This window comes from Mytilus californianus, unplaced genomic scaffold (assembly GCF_021869535.1).
Source record: "Mytilus californianus isolate M0D057914Y unplaced genomic scaffold, xbMytCali1.0.p SCAF_6, whole genome shotgun sequence".
Taxonomy (NCBI): Eukaryota; Metazoa; Mollusca; class Bivalvia; order Mytilida; family Mytilidae; genus Mytilus; species Mytilus californianus.
This window is the reverse complement of record NW_026262712.1, coordinates 72975635-72995251: the sequence shown is the minus strand read 5'-3', so window position 1 is coordinate 72995251 and position 19617 is coordinate 72975635. Positions and strand designations below refer to the sequence as shown.

General features: G+C 33.3%; 1 protein-coding gene across 13 annotated transcripts in view; it reads right to left on the bottom strand.

The window, feature by feature from the left end:
• LOC127705870 (3-oxoacyl-[acyl-carrier-protein] synthase, mitochondrial-like) overlaps window positions 1–19617 on the bottom strand; it is a 273875-nt gene that overhangs the window by 9258 nt on the left and 245000 nt on the right. For 3 of the 13 annotated variants that reach the window (XR_007984078.1, XR_007984079.1, XM_052210226.1), the window contains exon 1: window positions 1550–3643. The exons of 1 other annotated variant lie outside the window; for it this stretch is intronic. Coding sequence is in view for 1 of the 12 variants with exons in the window: in XM_052210224.1 (XP_052066184.1) it covers window positions 4286–4496 (211 nt within the window). In the remaining 11 variants the exon portion in view is untranslated. Of the gene's footprint in view, window positions 1–121; window positions 594–695; window positions 916–1061; window positions 1230–1549; window positions 3644–3697; window positions 4050–4285; window positions 4651–19617 lie in introns of those variants that run through there. 9 more of the 13 variants (XR_007984075.1, XR_007984077.1, XR_007984074.1 and 6 more) reach the window with 9 other exon arrangements.

Genomic DNA, 19617 nt, shown 5'->3' with positions numbered 1-19617 from the left:
CATACACTTACACACAAGTTATTATCATGAAACTAGAAAAATGCTTGTGTTTTGCCCCTTTTTGGCCCCTACTCCTAAAATTTTGAGGCAATTACCCCCAAAATCAATCCCAGCCTTCCTTTGTGGTACCTTGCAGTACAATTTCAGAGAGATCCATACACTTGAACACAAGTTATTGTCTGGAAACTAGAAAAATGCTATTTTTGGCCCCTTTTTGGTCCCTTATTCCTAAACGTTTTGGGCAATTACCCCCAAACTCAATTCCAGCTTTCCCTTTGTGATATGGAACCTTGTAGTTCAATTTCAGAAAGATCCATACACTTACACACAAGTTATTATCATGAAACTAGAAAAATGCTTGTTTTTTGCCCCTTTTTGGCCCCTACTCCTAAAATTTTGAGGCAATTACCCCCAAAATCAATCCCAGCCTTCCCTTTGTGGTACCTTGCAGTACAATTTCAGAGAGATCCATACACTTATACACAAGTTATTGTCTGGACACTAGAAAAATGCTATTTTTGGCCCCTTATTCCTAAACGTTTTGGGCAATTACCCCCAAACTCAATTCCAGCTTTCCCTTTGTGATATGGAACCTTGTAGTTCAATTTCAGAAAGATCCATACACTTACACACAAGTTATTATCATGAAACTAGAAAAATGCTTGTTTTTTGCCCCTTTTTTGGCCCCTAATTCCTAAAATTTTGAGGCAATCACCCCCAAAATCAATCCCAGCATTCCCTTTGTGATATGGAACCTTGTGGTACAATGTCAGAGAGATCCATACACTTGAACACAAGTTATTGTCTGGAAACTAGAAAAATGCTATTTTTGGCCCCTTTTTGGCCCCTTATTCCTAAACGTTTTGGGCAATTATCCCCAAACTCAATTCCAGCTTTCCCTTTGTGATATGGAACCTTGTAGTTCAATTTCAGAAAGATCCATACACTTACACACAAGTTATTATCATGAAACTAGAAAAATGCTTGTGTTTTGCCCCTTTTTGGCCCCTACTCCTAAAATTTTGAGGCAATTACCCCCAAAATCAATCCCAGCCTTCCTTTGTGGTACCTTGCAGTACAATTTCAGAGAGATCCATACACTTGAACACAAGTTATTGTCTGGAAACTAGAAAAATGCTATTTTTGGCCCCTTTTTGGTCCCTTATTCCTAAACGTTTTGGGCAATTACCCCCAAACTCAATTCCAGCTTTCCCTTTGTGATATGGAACCTTGTAGTTCAATTTCAGAAAGATCCATACACTTACACACAAGTTATTATCATGAAACTAGAAAAATGCTTGTTTTTTGCCCCTTTTTGGCCCCTACTCCTAAAATTTTGAGGCAATTACCCCCAAAATCAATCCAAGCCTTCCCTTTGTGGTATGGTACCTTGAAGTACAATATCAGAGAGATCCATACACTTATACACAATTTATTGTCTGGAAACTAGAAAAATGCTATTTTTAGCCCCTTTTTGGCCCCTTATTCCTAAACGTTTTGGGCAATTACCCCCAAACTCAATTCCAGCTTTCCCTTTGTGATATAGAACCTTGTAGTTCAATTTCATAAAGATCCATACACTTACACACAAGTTATTATCATGAAACTAGAAAAATGCTTGTTTTTTGCTCCTTTTTTGGCCCCTAATTCCTAAAATTTTGAGGCAATCACCCCCAAAATCAATCCCAGCATTCCCTTTGTGATATGGAACCTTGTGGTACAATGTCAGAGAGATCCATACACTTGAACACAAGTTATTGTCTGGAAACTAGAAAAATGCTATTTTTGGCCCCTTATTCCTAAACGTTTAGGGCAATTACCCCCAAACTCAATTCCAGCTTTCCCTTTGTGATATGGAACCTTGTAGTTCAATTTCAGAAAGATCCATACACTTACACACAAGTTATTATCATGAAACTAGAAAAATGCTTGTTTTTTGCCCCTTTTTTGGCCCCTAATTCCTAAAATTTTGAGGCAATTACCCCCAAAATCAATCCCAGCATTCCCTTTGTGATATGGAACCTTGTGGTACAATGTCAGAGAGATCCATACACTCACACACAAGCTATGTCTGGAAGTTACAAAAATGCTTATTTTTGGCCCCTAATTCCTTAACTGTTGGTACCATAACCCCCAAAATCAATCCCAACCTTCCGTTTGTGGTATTGAACCTTATGGTAAAATTTCATGGAGCTCCATTTACTTAAACTAAAGTTAGAGTGCGAAAACCAATGTGTCTTCGGACAACGACGACGACGACGCCGTCATACCAATATACGACCAAAAATTTTTTAATTTTTGCGGTCGTATAATAATATGTTCAACTGTCAATAATATACATGATATATATTCACTTTTCTTTTTTGTTTTATGTCTATTTTGATAAACTTATGGTGCTAGGTTGGTGTGTGGTTGGTGTTTACCCTGCATCGGCCTATTGTTCACATTTACTTTATTCATATTGACAATTGAATATGAAATTTAGATAATCTCCTGTCAGCTGTCAGCTGAGAAACTATAACTCCTGAGTCTGATGAATATCTACAAACCAAGGGTTACAAAAATGTATTTGTTCATGAGCTCAGAAGTCTATCACATGTACTGATTTGAGTGAATGCTTGGTAAAGATATGGAAGTTATGATCCTAAATAACAGTTGACAAACATGACAAAGGCCAAGTACTAGTGTAGTAGTGTCAATTTTACGTCTGTTAAAATAATAGTAAAATTATCTTTATTATGTACTTTAAATTAATTCTAATTATTATAAAAGTTTAAATCTTGACCCTGTTACACTAGTGCAAAAATATTTGGCAAAATTCACATTTCTAAATATATTGATTATTTTAAAGTAGTAATTCATCATATGATGATATAAAATTTGCTAGTGCATTTAATTAAAATTTCTTTGATATATTTTACTCCTGAACAATACTAGGGATGGGTAAATTAAGATTGGGTGATAGCTGAGAAACTGTAGCTCTTTGGTCTTGTACATGTACTTTCTATGATTTCTGAATTTTGCAGTTTGTCAATGTCTGTACAATATACATAGTCCCTACAAATTCGCATATCTCAATTTTTACACCATTTACAGGATTGAAATGTTTTCAGTAATGTTTAAGCCTCACTAGAAAATATATTTGATGTCACAAACTTGAAGTGATTGTTTTGCAAATATGTTGAGGTCAATCAGAGCAACATGTGCAAAATTAGGTCACTTGGAGCAAAAATCAGGAACTATAGATATTGGTGTATCAGAAAATATCCTACAGACCATTAGAATTACTGTTGAATTATATTGAATACTAACATATTTGTAAAAAGTATGATTCATATCATTATTATTGTAATGTTCTCATCATGCTCATGGGCTACCATAATTTTGAATTATCTGAAATCTATTCTATGTGCATTTTTAGTTCTAAAAAGGTACTTGATAGAATACCAATGAAAAGTACAAAAATAGTATGTGAGTAATACCTAAATTAGGAAAGTTCCTATAATAGGAGAGTTCCCTGATAGTTGTTGTTTCAATGTGGAGATTGAAAAATGAAAAAGTTGTACCATGTGACATTTTTCCATGCACATGCTTAGATTTTCAAACAGATGAATTAGGCAAATGTTGTCACATTTGGTTAGATTTCCACCATGTCCACATAAAAAAAGCCACCAGTGCTCTAGTTTGAATTCTTCACCTTGATGAAAACCTACCCATCCTACTGTAAGGTGACATAGTCCATATGTTGATGCTTTTATGCAGTCGATGTTGTACTAATCCAAACACGGCATAGATTTCGGAAGTTATCTTGTAATGTTTGTGTGTAAAATGAAATCAGACACGGTAAAACTGACTATCTCGGAACTAAAGTCATTGAAAGTATTATTGATAAATTTCACCAGGAAAATATGGAATTTCTGACATTAAATAAACTTAGAAAGAAAAATCAAAAAGAAATGAACTAATACACATTCTTCCCATTATTTAATGCATTTTCCTGGAAAGACTTCCCAAAGCAAATACAAATGTATCTTCATGTCACAATGTCCTATGATAGGCACTGCCTTTTGTCCAATCCCTTTGTTTAAATGTACATTTGTCATGATTTGATATTTGAACAATAAAATATTTTGAATTGAATTGAATTGAATCCTATGCCTTTTCTGCACATATGACCATGATGACCCTATGTCAACCTGGACAGCTCAGTCATAAAACTGGAAAGTAGTCTTATAGTATATGCCAGATCAATACCATTTTAGGGGATGGATACGCACTTACTAACCTTTTCCATCCAAAAAGGTAATGCCACAGTGGCCTTTCAGGAGTCTTTGCCATACAAGGTCAGCCCCAACACCAAGACAAGATACGACTCCACGACCTGTTACGACAACACGTCGGATTCCATGTCTCTGACGGTATCCAGATAATTTGTTGGGTGCTGCACACTTCAAAAACTCACGACAAAACGTTTTTCTTGATACAGAAAGTGGCATGATTTTTTATCAAGCTTCATAAATTTTAACGTCCTGTCTTAATTCCACATATTGTTCTTTTTGTGCCTTTATAGATCTTTAGACATTCCTTTCTATGTTTTGTAAATCTTTAGAAGAGAGCGACTTCAAAGTTTAAAGATGGTTCCCATTCGGATCGGGGAAAGGCACGACGGTTTTAAAAGTAGATATTTTAATAATCTGTTTACACTGAGATTTAGAGATCTATATAATATATGTCTTGACGCCTTTATCATGATGTCTAGGGGATGACCATTTGATTCTGAAAGGGGGTGTGGCAAATTTGATGAGGTCAGAATATTATTTCTATCTTAAAGGCGGACAGATTATTTATTTTCTACTTATCCACAAATTGACACAAAAACTGCCCCTCCTCTCACCCTCAAAATCACTTTTGTGATACAAATCACCTATATGAAGGATATACACATACAACTTCAAACAAATACAGCAGTCAAAATGAAGTCTAGAATATATATTCTATTCATATGAATATATAATAACCTTACAATCGAGGGTTGAACCAGGGTCCAAGGAAAGAGGCCGGTGTTAGGGAGCTACCATTTGATTGTTATGGGGGACTAGGATGAACAATTTTGTCCTGTATTCTTTTTAGTTGTAATCTTACCTTACCGCTGAATCTTTCTCCGTCCTTCAGGACAACCTCTTAGTAGAGTACAATAGTTATATGACCCTATACCATCCAGAATATCGCATACAAATATATATATACAGTTTATATACAAGTCCGCAATTGTTTGTTTGATTATTATCACTAGTTTTGTTAAATCAGTTTAATACTCAATCAGTATACACTTATTTTGAATGTTTCTTCTGCATACTTATGGTTCTGGCTCTTATAGTATGCAGTGCATAGCACAATTTTCTGGATATTAATTCACATAGTTGTTCTGTTTTTTATCCAATAATAAATCTGAATTCTGATGTCTAAGTTTAGTACAATCCATAATTAATTGTGTCTGAGTATTTGCAGACAATTTATAAAAGGAAATGGACGCATCTTTAAGTATATTATCTTCAATTTGATTTATGAAGGGACTTCTTATAGGTTCTAGAACCTTACATTTTAATAGTAGATGTTCAATGTCTTCGTCTTCATCATTGTCCTGCCTTTATATTTTCACTGTATTCGGTCCTGACTTTTTTAATTAGTTTATCCTGACTTTTTTTTACATACATTGTCATCCTGCCTTTTTTTGTCAAGTTGCTCATCCTTCCTTTTTTTTTACTCAAAACTCTCTGTCCTGCCTTTTTTCAAATTTCACCCCCCCCCCCCCTCCCCCCCCCCCCCCCATAAAAAATTCAAATTGTCCAAAATGTTAAAATTTCTGGTGAGCATAGCGAGTAAAATATTTTTTATTTTATTTTTTCAGGTCACAAAGGAGGGTGGACGTACACTATGCCCTCCAAAATAACCATTGACAATACTTCTGAAAAAAATTCAATTTTATAAATTTTATGCGTCCGACAATATAAAAATAAGGAAATGCGGTATGATTGCCGATGAGACACCTTTCCACCACAGTTCAAATGAAGTGGGTGTTAGCAATTAAAGACAACCGTACGGCCTTCAACAATGAGAAAAGCCCATACCGTATGGTCGGCTATAAAAGACCCTGTGGTGACATATAAAATTCAATTGAGAAAACTAACAGCCTCATTTATAACAAAACAATTTACGAAAAACAAATATGATAGACATGAACCAACCACAACCAATGAACTACAGGCTCCTGATTTCGGACAGGCACATATAGAATGTGGCGGGGTTTAACATATTTACGGGCGCCCAACCCTCTCATAACCTGGGACAGTGGTGTAACAGCACAACATATGAACAAACTATAAAAATCAGTTGAAAAGGACTTAACTCATCAGATCGATACAAAGCAGAAAAACAAGTAACAAAAACACAGAACGGACGTTGTAGGGTATTTATACATCCCCCACAACAAATAAGACACTAAGTACAGATCTGAGAGTACTCGCAGTTACTGACAGCTAGTTCAAAGTCAATAACAACTTAGTCTAATAAAAAGAAATCATATATCTAAGACTAAAATATCAATCAGTACACATCCAACATCCAATGGATTTAGTGTAAAGACGTCAGAGAAAACAAGACCTAAGCTTGTGCAATGCCAAATTACAGGTATCGACAAATTGTAGATCCGTGAATGTGCATATGTAATTTTATGTATATAGCAATGATATTTATTAGACTAGTTTGGTTTTAATTTATTGATAACAAAATCAATGTTTATACCAATAAAACAATATTCAAAGATCTCATTACAGTAATGAATTGGTAACCTTTTAGAATAAGTATATTTAAAGGATTGATGAGTTCCCCCGAATCGTTTCTAAATTTCTGGCCTCTGTAAACAACATCACCGTAAAAATTAGGAAGTTTTCTATAGGTACAGCCAAACTTGCAAACCAAATCTGTGTATCTTGGAAGAACTTAGTAAAGCTTTTAAGTAAATTGTGGTAACGAAATCCCTGACTTAATAATTTACCAGTAATACATAGGTTACGCTCATTGAAATCCAAAACTTTACTACAGACACAGGCATAACTTTTTTGGATTATCTGTAACTATTGGAAACCTTTTTAATTGTGGCGAGCGAAGAGAGCCAATATTTTTTGAATGTTTGGGACCAGAATATCTATTTTCATGTGTGATAAGGCAAGATTATTCATTTTCACCTAGATGGGGACCAGAATATTCATTTCCAAAATCTTCCAGCACCACCCCCCTTTTCAGAATCAAATGGTTGTCCATTTGAATATGTAATTTTGATAGTATAATTTGATGTTGAACTCAAAATGGCAATACTTCAACATAGATATAAGAAGATGTGGTATGAGTGCCAATGAGACAACTCTCCATCCGGCAAGTCACAACATTTAGCGTATGTTAAACATTCAAAGTCAACGAATCATGACTAAATCAGAGACACATGATACAAAACGTATTTATCAGATATGTCTCTGTCCAAATTAATTAGGCACTGGCTACAATTACCCGCAAAAAGTAACAATAAGGAATAAATATTATTCACTTCCGAGACTAATATTGCTGAAATGTATTTCCAGACAGAGACCCGATATTACAGAAATTGCAGGTAACAATAATATCGTTTTTTATTGTTACCTGCAAAATTTTACATACTTGAAATTTGCAAATTATGTCTTTTGTGTGAGTACCATCGGGATACTTTGTACTGTCTTCGTGACCATTGCCCAATATACGGTTGTTTACAGATTTGAACAAATTTATATGAATACTATAGAACATTATATGTTGAACATGGCAATGATAAATTGAAAGCACATTTATACATATTTAGAATTCTTTTAGCTGTTTATTTTGGTTACCCTTCCTTATTTTGGTGGCACTTCATGCACACCTTAGGTGGCATTTTGAGGCCAACACTTTTCAGGTGCTACCACTTCAGACACCTGTCGCAAACTATAATAGATCCATATATATGCGCGTCTATACCGCGCACTAAACAGTTCTTTCCTGTTATATCCTTCATCAGCGATATCTTTTTTTTTTCACAAAAACTTCTTCTATATATCTTCAAAGAAATTGCATCTTTGAACCGTTGAAGTTTATCATTAAAATCTTGAAAGGATATAAACTTTCCACGGACCACAAATTGGACATCTTGCTCATTCTTATCTATACTAAAGAATATTGAGTTGTTTAATCGACCACTATGGCAAAAGTTAACGTCATACTGGTCAATAAATAAATTTGGCTGAAGTTTTATCATGTAGTTGTTTAAATTTATTTCACATATTGTTCGCAAATCAAACCTTTTTTTTTTTTAGATCAGTGCTAGTCTGAATATATTTTGCAGGTAAATAGTTTGTTCGCAAACCAAACATTTTTCAGATCAGTGCCTGTCTGACATATATTTTGCGGGTAACAATAACTGCATGTACAATGTAACAATAATAAATGATTCTATTGTTACCTGCAATTTTCGTATGAAATCGGGTCCATGCCCGGAAATACTTTTTTCGGCAACTAGTCTCGGAAGTAACAATATTTATTTCTTAATGTTACGTTTTGCGGTTAATTGTAGCCTGTAAATATAACTTCCTCTTCAAACCATTTTTAAATTTACTTATACAAGTAGTAGGTGAAAATTTCCATTTTTATTCAATGTTTTGTTCCTAAGACTACTGTAGTCTCAGTTTGCTACATGCATGTATTATCAACAAACTTTATTGTGGCTCAGTAAAACATTAAAGGACAAAAGAATTCCAATTTGATAAATATTGATGCTATCTTTCATTAGGGGCTGATCTATGAAAAGCATGTTCCTTTCCTATAAAGCTGTGCGCCTTTACAACATCTGATATTATTTAAATCCAATAGATTGGATTGTGATTGGAGGTTACAACTGGCCTAACAGAAATTTCAACTAAAACAAAACAAAGGTTCAAAGACCAGACTGTTACCATTTTTTACTTGTATGAGTGAATTTTAGGAAAAATTCGGAAAACCCGGGAGCTAAATTCGGGAAACCCTGAAACCAGAGACATATATATGTCTCTGCTGAAACTAATATGACACTATAGGAGTGTCAGGATAATCCTGTTGTTTACTTCAGGAAGTAAATTTTGTATATAAATTGGACCCCTAACTGAAATCCATTAGTGATAAACACAAACTTTAACGCGTTAACTATGAAAATGTTTCAAAGTCAATGAACAAAGATGAGGGAGTCGGCCATATAATTCCAATGCCAAAATGAGACGTGCAACAAGTATCAGATGTAAGCTTCTCATGTCTGAGGGGCGTTTGCCCCGACGATATGAGACGATAACATCTGATTTACATAGAAGTAATAAATATTTTATCTTCTATTGTTATAACAAAAGCAATTAGTTTTGATAAAACAGGATAAGTTTCATTGTCTCAAATTTTCCAGATGCAGTAACACTTTCAGAAGATGTTTTTTTTTTTTTTTTTTGGTTATGGATTTGGAATGCAATCTTAATTGCGTCTATTTTTCTGTCATCAGATTGATACCGTATCAGTGCTTTTGTATGGCAATGTGAATCGCTTTAATATCTTGTTTTTTCTGGTTAAATTGCCAAAACCTGAACTTTTTGCTAATAAATGATAATACTTCTGTGTAAATTCTAAAATACAACTGCATACCAAATATCATTAACTCACCACTAGTGGTTCATCTAAACTAACTTTATCACAAACTTTAACATGTAAACTATGCAACAGAGTCAAAGTCAATAGACCATGACTGAGTAGCGAGAGCGAGGCCAAATAATTTCTATGGGTACGAAACGTGCCAATGCTAATACAACTGCATACAAAAATATACAAAAAAAAAATACAAAATATCATATACCTACCGCTAGTGGTTCCCTTTTAACTGACCTAATCACAAACATTAACTGGGCAAAATTCAAAGTCAATAGATCATGACTGAGGGGTCGGGGTCATATAATATCCATGGGAATGAAATATGCCAATGTTCTTACTATTGCATACAAAATAACATTGACATACCAATAGTTGTTTCCCCTTCACTGACCTAATCGCAAACTAATACATTATTGATGCCGCTGCATTTTTTTTTTATCGAATTTTGGAGTAGCTAGATTTCATACAACATTTAGGATCACGATCTTGTTCAATATCAAAATCTAATTTGTTAAACAGAATTTACATTAAAAAAAAATGAAGTATTAAATCAAAACAATATTTGAAAGACAGTTCATATTCTTGTATAAAAATAAAGAAATCTATGTTTGCTAATGAGACAACTATCCATCAGAGAACAAAGGACCAGTCTGTAAGCAACGAAAGGTTACCATACCACCTTTAACAAAAGACAAAGCTGTGTTGGCTTTGTCACTGTCACAAGTTATGAATTATTCAAATTTATATTGAAATAAAAAGCTTGGTGCTTAAATGTCAGTTTTTTAATCAGTTATCCGAATAATTCAGTCGTTATATTCCACTGCGCTACATTAAGTGGGAGAGTCGATCACGGGGAGGGACTGAATTATTCGGGTTATTTAATCAGTGGAATCAAGATTCTAAAAAAACACAGCAGTTAAACTGTTGGTGAAACATTATTATAGATATTTATATAACCGCATCAAAGAATGCTCCCACTGAATGAAAGCTAGCTCAGCGTACTTAATCTGTTGTAAGAGAAGTCCTGCCTTCCTTCTCTCATTTAGATCTCTATATTTCCAAGTAGATTTTATTCTTGTTTAATGCTATCCCGAAAATATTTAACAAATGGAACATTTGATCCTGTTTCAAACTTTAAGAAAAAAGAATTAATATTGAACCACAAAAATACAAGACAGAATTATTTAACAATAACAATGTTATTCTAAGCTTCATCAATAAATCTGTTAAACCAAACGAAAACGTTATATGACAAATTCTTTCAAGTCAAAGAAAGCAAAATTAACACCAAGAAAGAAAAATATGAATAAAATAGGGGGGAGGGGGTATACGTCAACAAAACAGAAAAACAGAAACCGAAAGAAAAGTAATAGATAATTAGTGAATATTTACCAGTGATAACCAAAGACCTCTCTTCACACCAAATTCTTTAAATGACCCCTCCGAAAAAAACATTAAAAAAAAGAAACAAAAAAAAAAATAATAAAAAAATAATAATAATAAGATATACCAAATGATAAGCACTGACGTCCAAGTTTTCTGGCTTTGGTCAGGAACATAAAGCGACATGTGGCTGAGTTCACTGACTAGTTGTTGATCTGAACCCTACCCATTATTAAACTCGATTAGTGGAATACAAAAGGCATATAAAAGAACGTGCGATAAAAACTTGTACATATAAAGTACTTATATCTATAATATCATTGCAATAGATAACATGAATAAAATTGAGAATGGAAATGGGGAATGTGTCAAAGAGACAACAACCCGACCATAGAGCAGACAACAGCCGAAGGCCACCAATGGGTCTTCAATGCAGCGAGAAACTCCCGCACCCTTCAGCTTGCCCCTAAACAAATATGTATACTAGTTCAGTGATAATGGACGTCATACTAAACTCCAAATTATACACAAGAAACTAAAATTAAAAATGATACAAGACTAACAAAGGCCAGAGGCTCCTGACTTGGGACAGGCGCAAAAATGCGGCGGGGTTAAACATGTTTTTTGAGATCTCAATCCTCCCCCTATACCTCTAGCCAATGTAGAAAAAACAAAATTACAACAGTACGCACAGTAAAACTCAGTTTTAAACGAGTACTCTAGTAAAAGTAAAACAATCGAATAAGAGAAAGCTTACAGTTAATGAACGCAATTTCAAAGTGCTCCACCTGCTGATACAAAATCATGCGGTCCTAAACTGTATTGGCGACTGTAATTCTAGATAGATTTGACTTCAGAAGCGTAATTGACAGTAATACTAGTAAATAGTTTTAAAATAGTATACCGCAATGTTATCTTAGTCTATGTCACAATAGTTGACACGTTCCCTAATGGTTGCAATTTTAATAGACATTTGCGGAAACTGTTATGTATACACCTACGATTAGGAGTACAATTACACTTACAGGTAGCATTTAAATCTTGGTTCGTTTCAAAGTGTAAATATAAACCGTCGGTTCAAAACAAAGACTAACTCCTATGATGTTTTTCTATAGTTGAACAACGGGATTTCAAAGAAATATCGATAACAAGTTGCTTTTTAAAAAAAAAAGTCAATACGTGAACCTTAGAACTTTATTTATGCTAATTATCATTTCAACTGAATTGTAAATTATATCTCAGTATTTTCATTACCATGTGTGTGGAGGATAATATTTTCTTTTTATTGTAAATCAGGAAAATTATGGCATGTTGAGAGTGGTGTTAAATATAAAGTATGGAGATAAGGAATGTTTTAATTTCAATAGTTCATTTCTGGATGGTGTTAGCTTTAATTTTTACCAGTGTGAAAGGTCAAACTACTACCAATGGATGACACTTTTAGGGTGTTTATTGGTAGAGGTAATATTTCAACTAGAATCCCTCAGTTATTTTATATATTTTTCTTTTTAAAATACATATTTCAGAGCAAGTACGATATTTTGTTCATAAAATGTGAAAGTTTTATTCCTACCAAATAAGACAAAATCTACTTGCTTACCATTTTATTTTGTGCCGTAAAATCCCGTTTCACCTTAGAAATGGATTTGGATCCAGCTTATACATTCAATTTGCTGCTTATACATGTATACTTAATATACCTGTCCAAATCCGGAGCCTGTTTTTTTTGTTTGCTTATTTTCGTTTTTTTTTTTTTTGTATTAAAATATTGCAATTGATTTATATCTTGTACAACACTGGTCAATTTGATGTCATTTAGCTCGCTTTGCTAAGACTCAACATTCAACGCCATGTTTATTGAAAAGTTCTCTCATTGATAGTTTACCAAATATTATATAATCATATCAGTCGCAGGATAATTCGATTATTATGAAATGCGGTTCCTTAAATCAACATACGCAATAAACCTCAAAACTTTACACTGTTTTTTGCTAACTTATGTTTGTTGCCTATAATTCAGAAATTTAACAGTGTTTTGGGATTTTTTGCTTAAAGTTAACCTTTTAAGCATGGGTCCCTTTTCAAAAGTCTCCCAACTACTACCTCATATGTGAACTTAAGTATAGGGGAAATTTTGTTCGCTATGTTTAAGAAATCTTCTACTTGCTCTATTTTGCATGTGAAGACCATAAAACCGTCATCTCTATATTGACAGTGTAATTTGATGTTTTCTTTCCATTTGAACTTATCTAAGATATTTATTAATAGGACAGACAGATGCAGATATATGTGCATGGCGGTGAAAATATACCACCTATGGAGGGGGCGCTCCTATAACTTAAATTGTTTGTATAACTTTCCATTAAAATCAAATTTATTGTTTCTTAGAATTAATTAAACAAATGCAGTTTAATCTTTTTTGTTGAGAATCTTTAAAGGATATTCTTTTGTGTCAATTAATTCTTCTGCATTGATAACTGTTTCTTTTAAATTATCAATGCTCATATTTGTGTACATTTACGTTTCATCATAGGCAATAAGAATGCATTCCCTTTTTACCTCGTGTGTTTTATTAATGAAATCTTTTTTATCTTGAACTTAAAAGTTATGCCTCTACAAAAATGGTTTTATATTAGATCATTTCTCAATGCGTCTCGTGGTAGAGTTACACTTATTGATGATCAGTTGTAAGGAACATTAATTAATGTCTCCTACTAGTTGACCATTACTCAATGCCTCATTAATTATTTCTAGATTAATTTAATGAATTTTTGAAAGACTGAGGTACATGTGTCCATGTTTTGAATCATTATTATTCTTTAAGAATTATACGTATGGGAATCTATTTCTTTTGATTCTATATAGATTATCAATTACTATATCTTTTATTACCATATAGCATATTTATATAAGTGAGGTTAAGCGATCAGTGTGTAAAGTTCTTTATTTCCAAGTTTTAGATATCTTAAATGATCCGTATGGAGGTGCTCTTAAAATATAAATGTCCCGAATGAACAATAATTAGGGTTCCGAATATTCCTCCATAGACTATTTTTCTAACTAATTAATATGCGTGAACCCTCAGGGGTTCACGCAAAAAATGGCATCTTGTCAGCTTGAGGTGGAATCGGGACAACTCGGACCCAAAGGCAAATCGGACTAAGACAACTCGAGCCAATTTAAAGACAACTCGGGCCACTTTTATAGACAGCTCGGACCAGTTTGAAAGACTACTCGGATCAGTTTGAAACACTTGTCAGACCAGCGGCTCTTCGTGGTTTTTACGTTTAATATGATTTTTGTTTGTGTTTGTCTAGATTTTTTTCTTCTCAGTTTGCCACAACTGACCATCTTTGCTTGCTGTGACAGCTTAATTGTCAGTTTGATGCATTTCAATAAGTTCTGGTTCTATAAGTTGTTTTAAGACGCCTTAACGAGATCAATTAGCAAAATAAAACAACCAAAATGTTAATTTTCGACTATCATTAGCAACAACTTGATTCAATTTATATTGTGGTTTGTCAAATTATCCTTATTTATCAGAGGTCTCAATTATTTAAACTTTACCGTTATAATTGGAAAACATATACCATGATTCGTCAAAATCAGTTGATTTTTTTTTATCGTCATGGAGAAATGAACTCTATGTTTCTTTGTGGAGTTTTTGTGGACTTTTGTTTGAATTTTCGTCGTTTTTCTTTTGACCATAGTGGAGTCTTTTTTCTCCGACTTATGGGTTCTAAATGCCCCTTTGCATCGTTTCCTCGTTTAAAAAAAATAAAAGTAACTTAAGTTGCATTAAACATATACATGCGTTACATTTTAAATTAATTCGTTTAAATATTCTTAAGAACTTAGGCTGTCTTTTAAAGTACACGGATGTCTTTGAACCCGTAGGCTATTTTAGATTTATTGCAAGTCAAACATTTTTTTTTAAACGATGATTTTTTTTTCTTTAGAAATAAAGTAGTTATATGATATCAAATAAAACTATACTACATCATTCTTGACTTAAATGCTCTTTGCTTGTAAAGATATTTGAATGCACACGAATATTAATTGGATCCGAATCTTAACCAAACACATGACACATCATTTATAACGAGATATTTTTATATTTCATAAGAAAAAAAATTATAAGATGATATTTTTTTTAAAATCGCCAACGCGATATTTACTACATGTATCATTAACGCCAAAAACAGTAGAAAAATACCGTTTACATTATTTCGCAATAATTAAAATTTTTTGGATGTAACGCGTCTTCTGATTGGCTGACGTTGTTTTGTTTTTCAGCTCATGGACATAATTTTGTCATGTGACCGTGACGTCATTAACATTTTTTCATGGTTTAATCCGGTTTAAAATGGAATTTAGAATTAAATTATAAGAAATGACTGTAATATTTTTTCTGTCTATTCGAAATAACATAAAAAATGTGGTGCAAATTTTAAAATAACCCGCTACGCGGGTTATTCAGTGTGCACCACATTTTTTATGTTATTTCTTCATAGACAGAAAAAAATATTACAGTCATTTCTTAAAGATTTAAACGTTATTGTTAAAAAAATTACATACTAATTTTTATTGTCGGTTATATAGGGAGCATTTGCGGATACAAAAGTGTAATCATGAAAAAAGATGTACGACTCCCAATTACTATATACCGCCCGCTTTTTGTAAAGCGAGTGGTACTATTAATACAGAAAAATGATTAAATGATAAGTGTATTTCGTGCATTTATTTTATTTTTCCCCGTTATGGACGAAGAACACATATTTACCATGGCAACATTACTTGCCCTGATGCAGACTCCACTAGATGTAAGGTACACATTTCATTCGCCATCTGATTCTAACACTGCTAGTCCGCGCCTAGCTTGACCACCGACAAATCAATCTTTTACAACCAGGGAAATATTATAGGCAATGATTAAATATAAGAAGATGTGGTATGAGTGCCAATGAGACAACTCTCCATCCAAGTCAAAATTTATAAAAGTAAACCATTATAGGTCACAGTACGGTCTTCAACACGGAGCCTTGGCTCACACCGAACAGTAAGCTATAAAGGGCCCCAAAAATTACTAGTGTAAAACCATTCAAACGGGAAAACCAACGGTCTAATCTATATAAAAAACGAGAAACGAGAAACACTTATGAACCACATCAACAAACGACAACTACTGAACATCAGATTCCTGACTTAGGACAGGTACAAACAAATGCAGCGGGTTTAAACGTTTTAATGATGTATACTTTTGGAATGGCAGAAATGTGTTCACTTGTTTTGCAAGCAAACGATATTCCTTTTACAAGTGAAACTCCTGAAACGTTACTTTAAATTGTAGCCGATGTTAATGGTCTCTTCAGACAGGGAACCGGTTGGGATCATAAGCTTTCCCCGGGAAACAAAATTCTTCTTTTATGTTATGGTTACAATCGTAACCGTCTTATCATATAATTTCTGAAATAGTTGACCTTAGTGTTTCGACTACCAAAGATGAAACACATACATGTATACCTATTTCAAGAAACATATAACCGTCTTATATTGGCCTTCCTTGGATGATTGGCAGAACTTACAAGGTGGGTGGCCAAAACTTCCGTTTGCAGTAGGGCTATCGACGGAAAGTTTGTGGCCGATAACGGAACTACAAGAATAGTATTTCCCAGGACACAGACATTGTCACTGCATTCACACTCGAGTTGTAATATTGAAAGAAGACAGGAACTGAGTGCGGATTTCTTTGGCATCAGCAATATATGTTGACAAGAAATAGAGGACAAGAATTACCTTTCCCGACTGAGCTGTTTTTGCTAGGCGACAAAATAAATATAACCGGAAGAAAAGTGACATTGGGAACTTTTACCATAATTCGAAAAGTGCTTTATATGAACTCTCGTTTAAGATTGGATATTTCTATGAACTCTCGTTTTAAAATGTTTCTTTATTCTTAAATATAATGTTTCTTTATTTCAAATACCCAAAGAGATTATAGATTTACAATTTTACAACTTAATCCGATGGCTGTCAAAAGTGCGAAAGATAATACGTGTATCTATATATATATATATAAATTATTGTCTAATCTTATGTAATAGTAACCGGATTACTGTCCTCCGGCCGTAGTGAACTCAGTAAAATAGCGATAATTGCTTCTTTTGTAGTTCGAGTGTTAGATACATGTATTATCTTTCGCACTTTTGACAGCCATCGGATTAAGTTGTAAAATAGTAAATCTATAATTTCTTTGGGTATTTGAAATAAAGATACATTATATTTAAGAATAAAGAAACATTTTAAAACAAGAAATATTCAATTTAAAACTAAAACGAGAGTTCATAGAAATATCCAATCTTAAACGAGAGTTCATATAAATATTCAATCTTAAACGAGAGTTCATATAAATATTCAATCTTAAACGAGAGTTCATATAAAGCACTTTTCGAATTATGGTAAAAGTTCCCAATGTCACTTTTCTTCCGGTTATATATATCCGAACAGATATCCAGTATTGACACCTTACATGAGACAAATCCCAGAATATGCAGAGGAAGTGTAGAAAATTAAATAGACATATTACACACTATAGAGTAGAGGTTGAACACGCATTCGAAGAATTAAAAAAAACCACATAGTTATGGTAACTTTGTGGCGATTCACATCTGTTGAAACCATAAGTTTCTGCATTTGTGTGTCGTCGAAAAGACTTATTTACATGATAAAAAAATATCATTTCATCTTACTATGTATCTCAATTGGTTTTATTTTCTTATTTTGAGAGGACCCCTTGTTTTTCGTCAACTATAATCGTAAGTCTTAGTGTAATCCTAGGTATAGAACTAGTTTCGGGGGACCGCGAATGTCTAATAGCACTAGAAAGAAGAACAGATTTTCAGATGATTTTCTTGATACAGATATAAAATTTTATATATATTTTTTTTCAATTTGGGAAAGCTATACATGCTGGGTACCGCTTGGTATTCAGTCTTTCTGGAAACTGCCGATTTTCTACGATATTTTTCCTAATGTTAGTAATAGATCTGTATGAATATACTAGAATTTGTAACCACAATTTTGAGAATCTGAGCATAGTTCTCACATAAAAAAACGATAACAATGTTAGCTGCCGTGACTACTGGTACATACACTAAGTGATTCCCGATAATACTTTTTTTGTTTTCATTCTTGATATTATTTTAGTAAAACTAATTTATTGAAAGTTACTTTTAAAATGTTTATTTACTATAATCAACCAGATTCCCTTATTTTTTAAGGAAACTATCAAATTATTTTCCAATTATTATATATTTGTATATTATACTGGAGTGAAATATCGTGGCTAATATGCAATTTGATTGGTTGCCTTGACAAGGTATATGATATAAAAGATGTGGTACAATTGCCAATGAGACAACTCTCCACCAGAGACCCAATGGCATAGAAGTTAACAACTATAGGTCACCGTACGGCCTTCAACAATGAGCAAAACCCATACCGCTTAATCAGCTATAAAAGACCCTGAAATGAAAAATGCAAAACAATTTAAACGAGAAAACTAACGGCCTGATTTATGTACAAAACAATGAAAGAAAACAAATATGATATATAGCAACAAACAACAACCACTGAAAAACAGGCTCCTGACTTGGGACAGACACATGCAGAATGTGGCGGGGTGAAACATGTTAGCGGGCGACCATTTTTTTGTTTGGTTTTAATTTACTGATAACAAAATCAATGTTTACACCAATAAAACAATATTTAAAGATCTAATTACAGTGTTGAATTGGTAACCTTAAGTTTATTTAAAGGATCGATTAGTTTACCCGGATCGTATCTAAATTTCCGGGCTCGATAAAAAAACATCTCCGTAAAAATTATATGTGCTATCCCGTTTGAAATAAGTTTTCTACAGGTACAGCCAAACCTTCAAACCAAATCTTTGGATCTATGGAAGAATTTAGTAAAGGTTTTATTAATATATATAGTAATTTGTGATAACGAAGTCTCTTATTTAATAATTTACCAGTAATGCATAGATTACGTACATTGAAATCCAAAACATCACTACAGACACGGGCATAGCGAATGAGTTGTGATTTATAAACACCATACGACGTTAGCAAAGGAACATCACCATTCACTTAAGGAAAATTAACAACAGGGTAAGAAAAATCGTCCCTTTTGTTGTAACTTTTTGTGTTGAGTTTCCCGTTTAAAACTGAAATATCTTAATATAGGACAGCTATTACCGTTTATATTTGATGTATTTAAAGTTCCTCTGGGTAAATTTCGGCAGTATTCTTGATTATCTAACGAAAACATATCATCAAGATAACAATAAGTGTTGTTAGATTTATCAACTAAATGTAACTTAGACGGATCTTTAGTGAGTTTGTCATAACTGTGATTCATAACAGTATAAGAAAATAAAGGGGTGCAATTGGTGCCCATTGTAATAACTAGATCCTGCCGATACACTTTATTGCCGAAACGTACATAAAT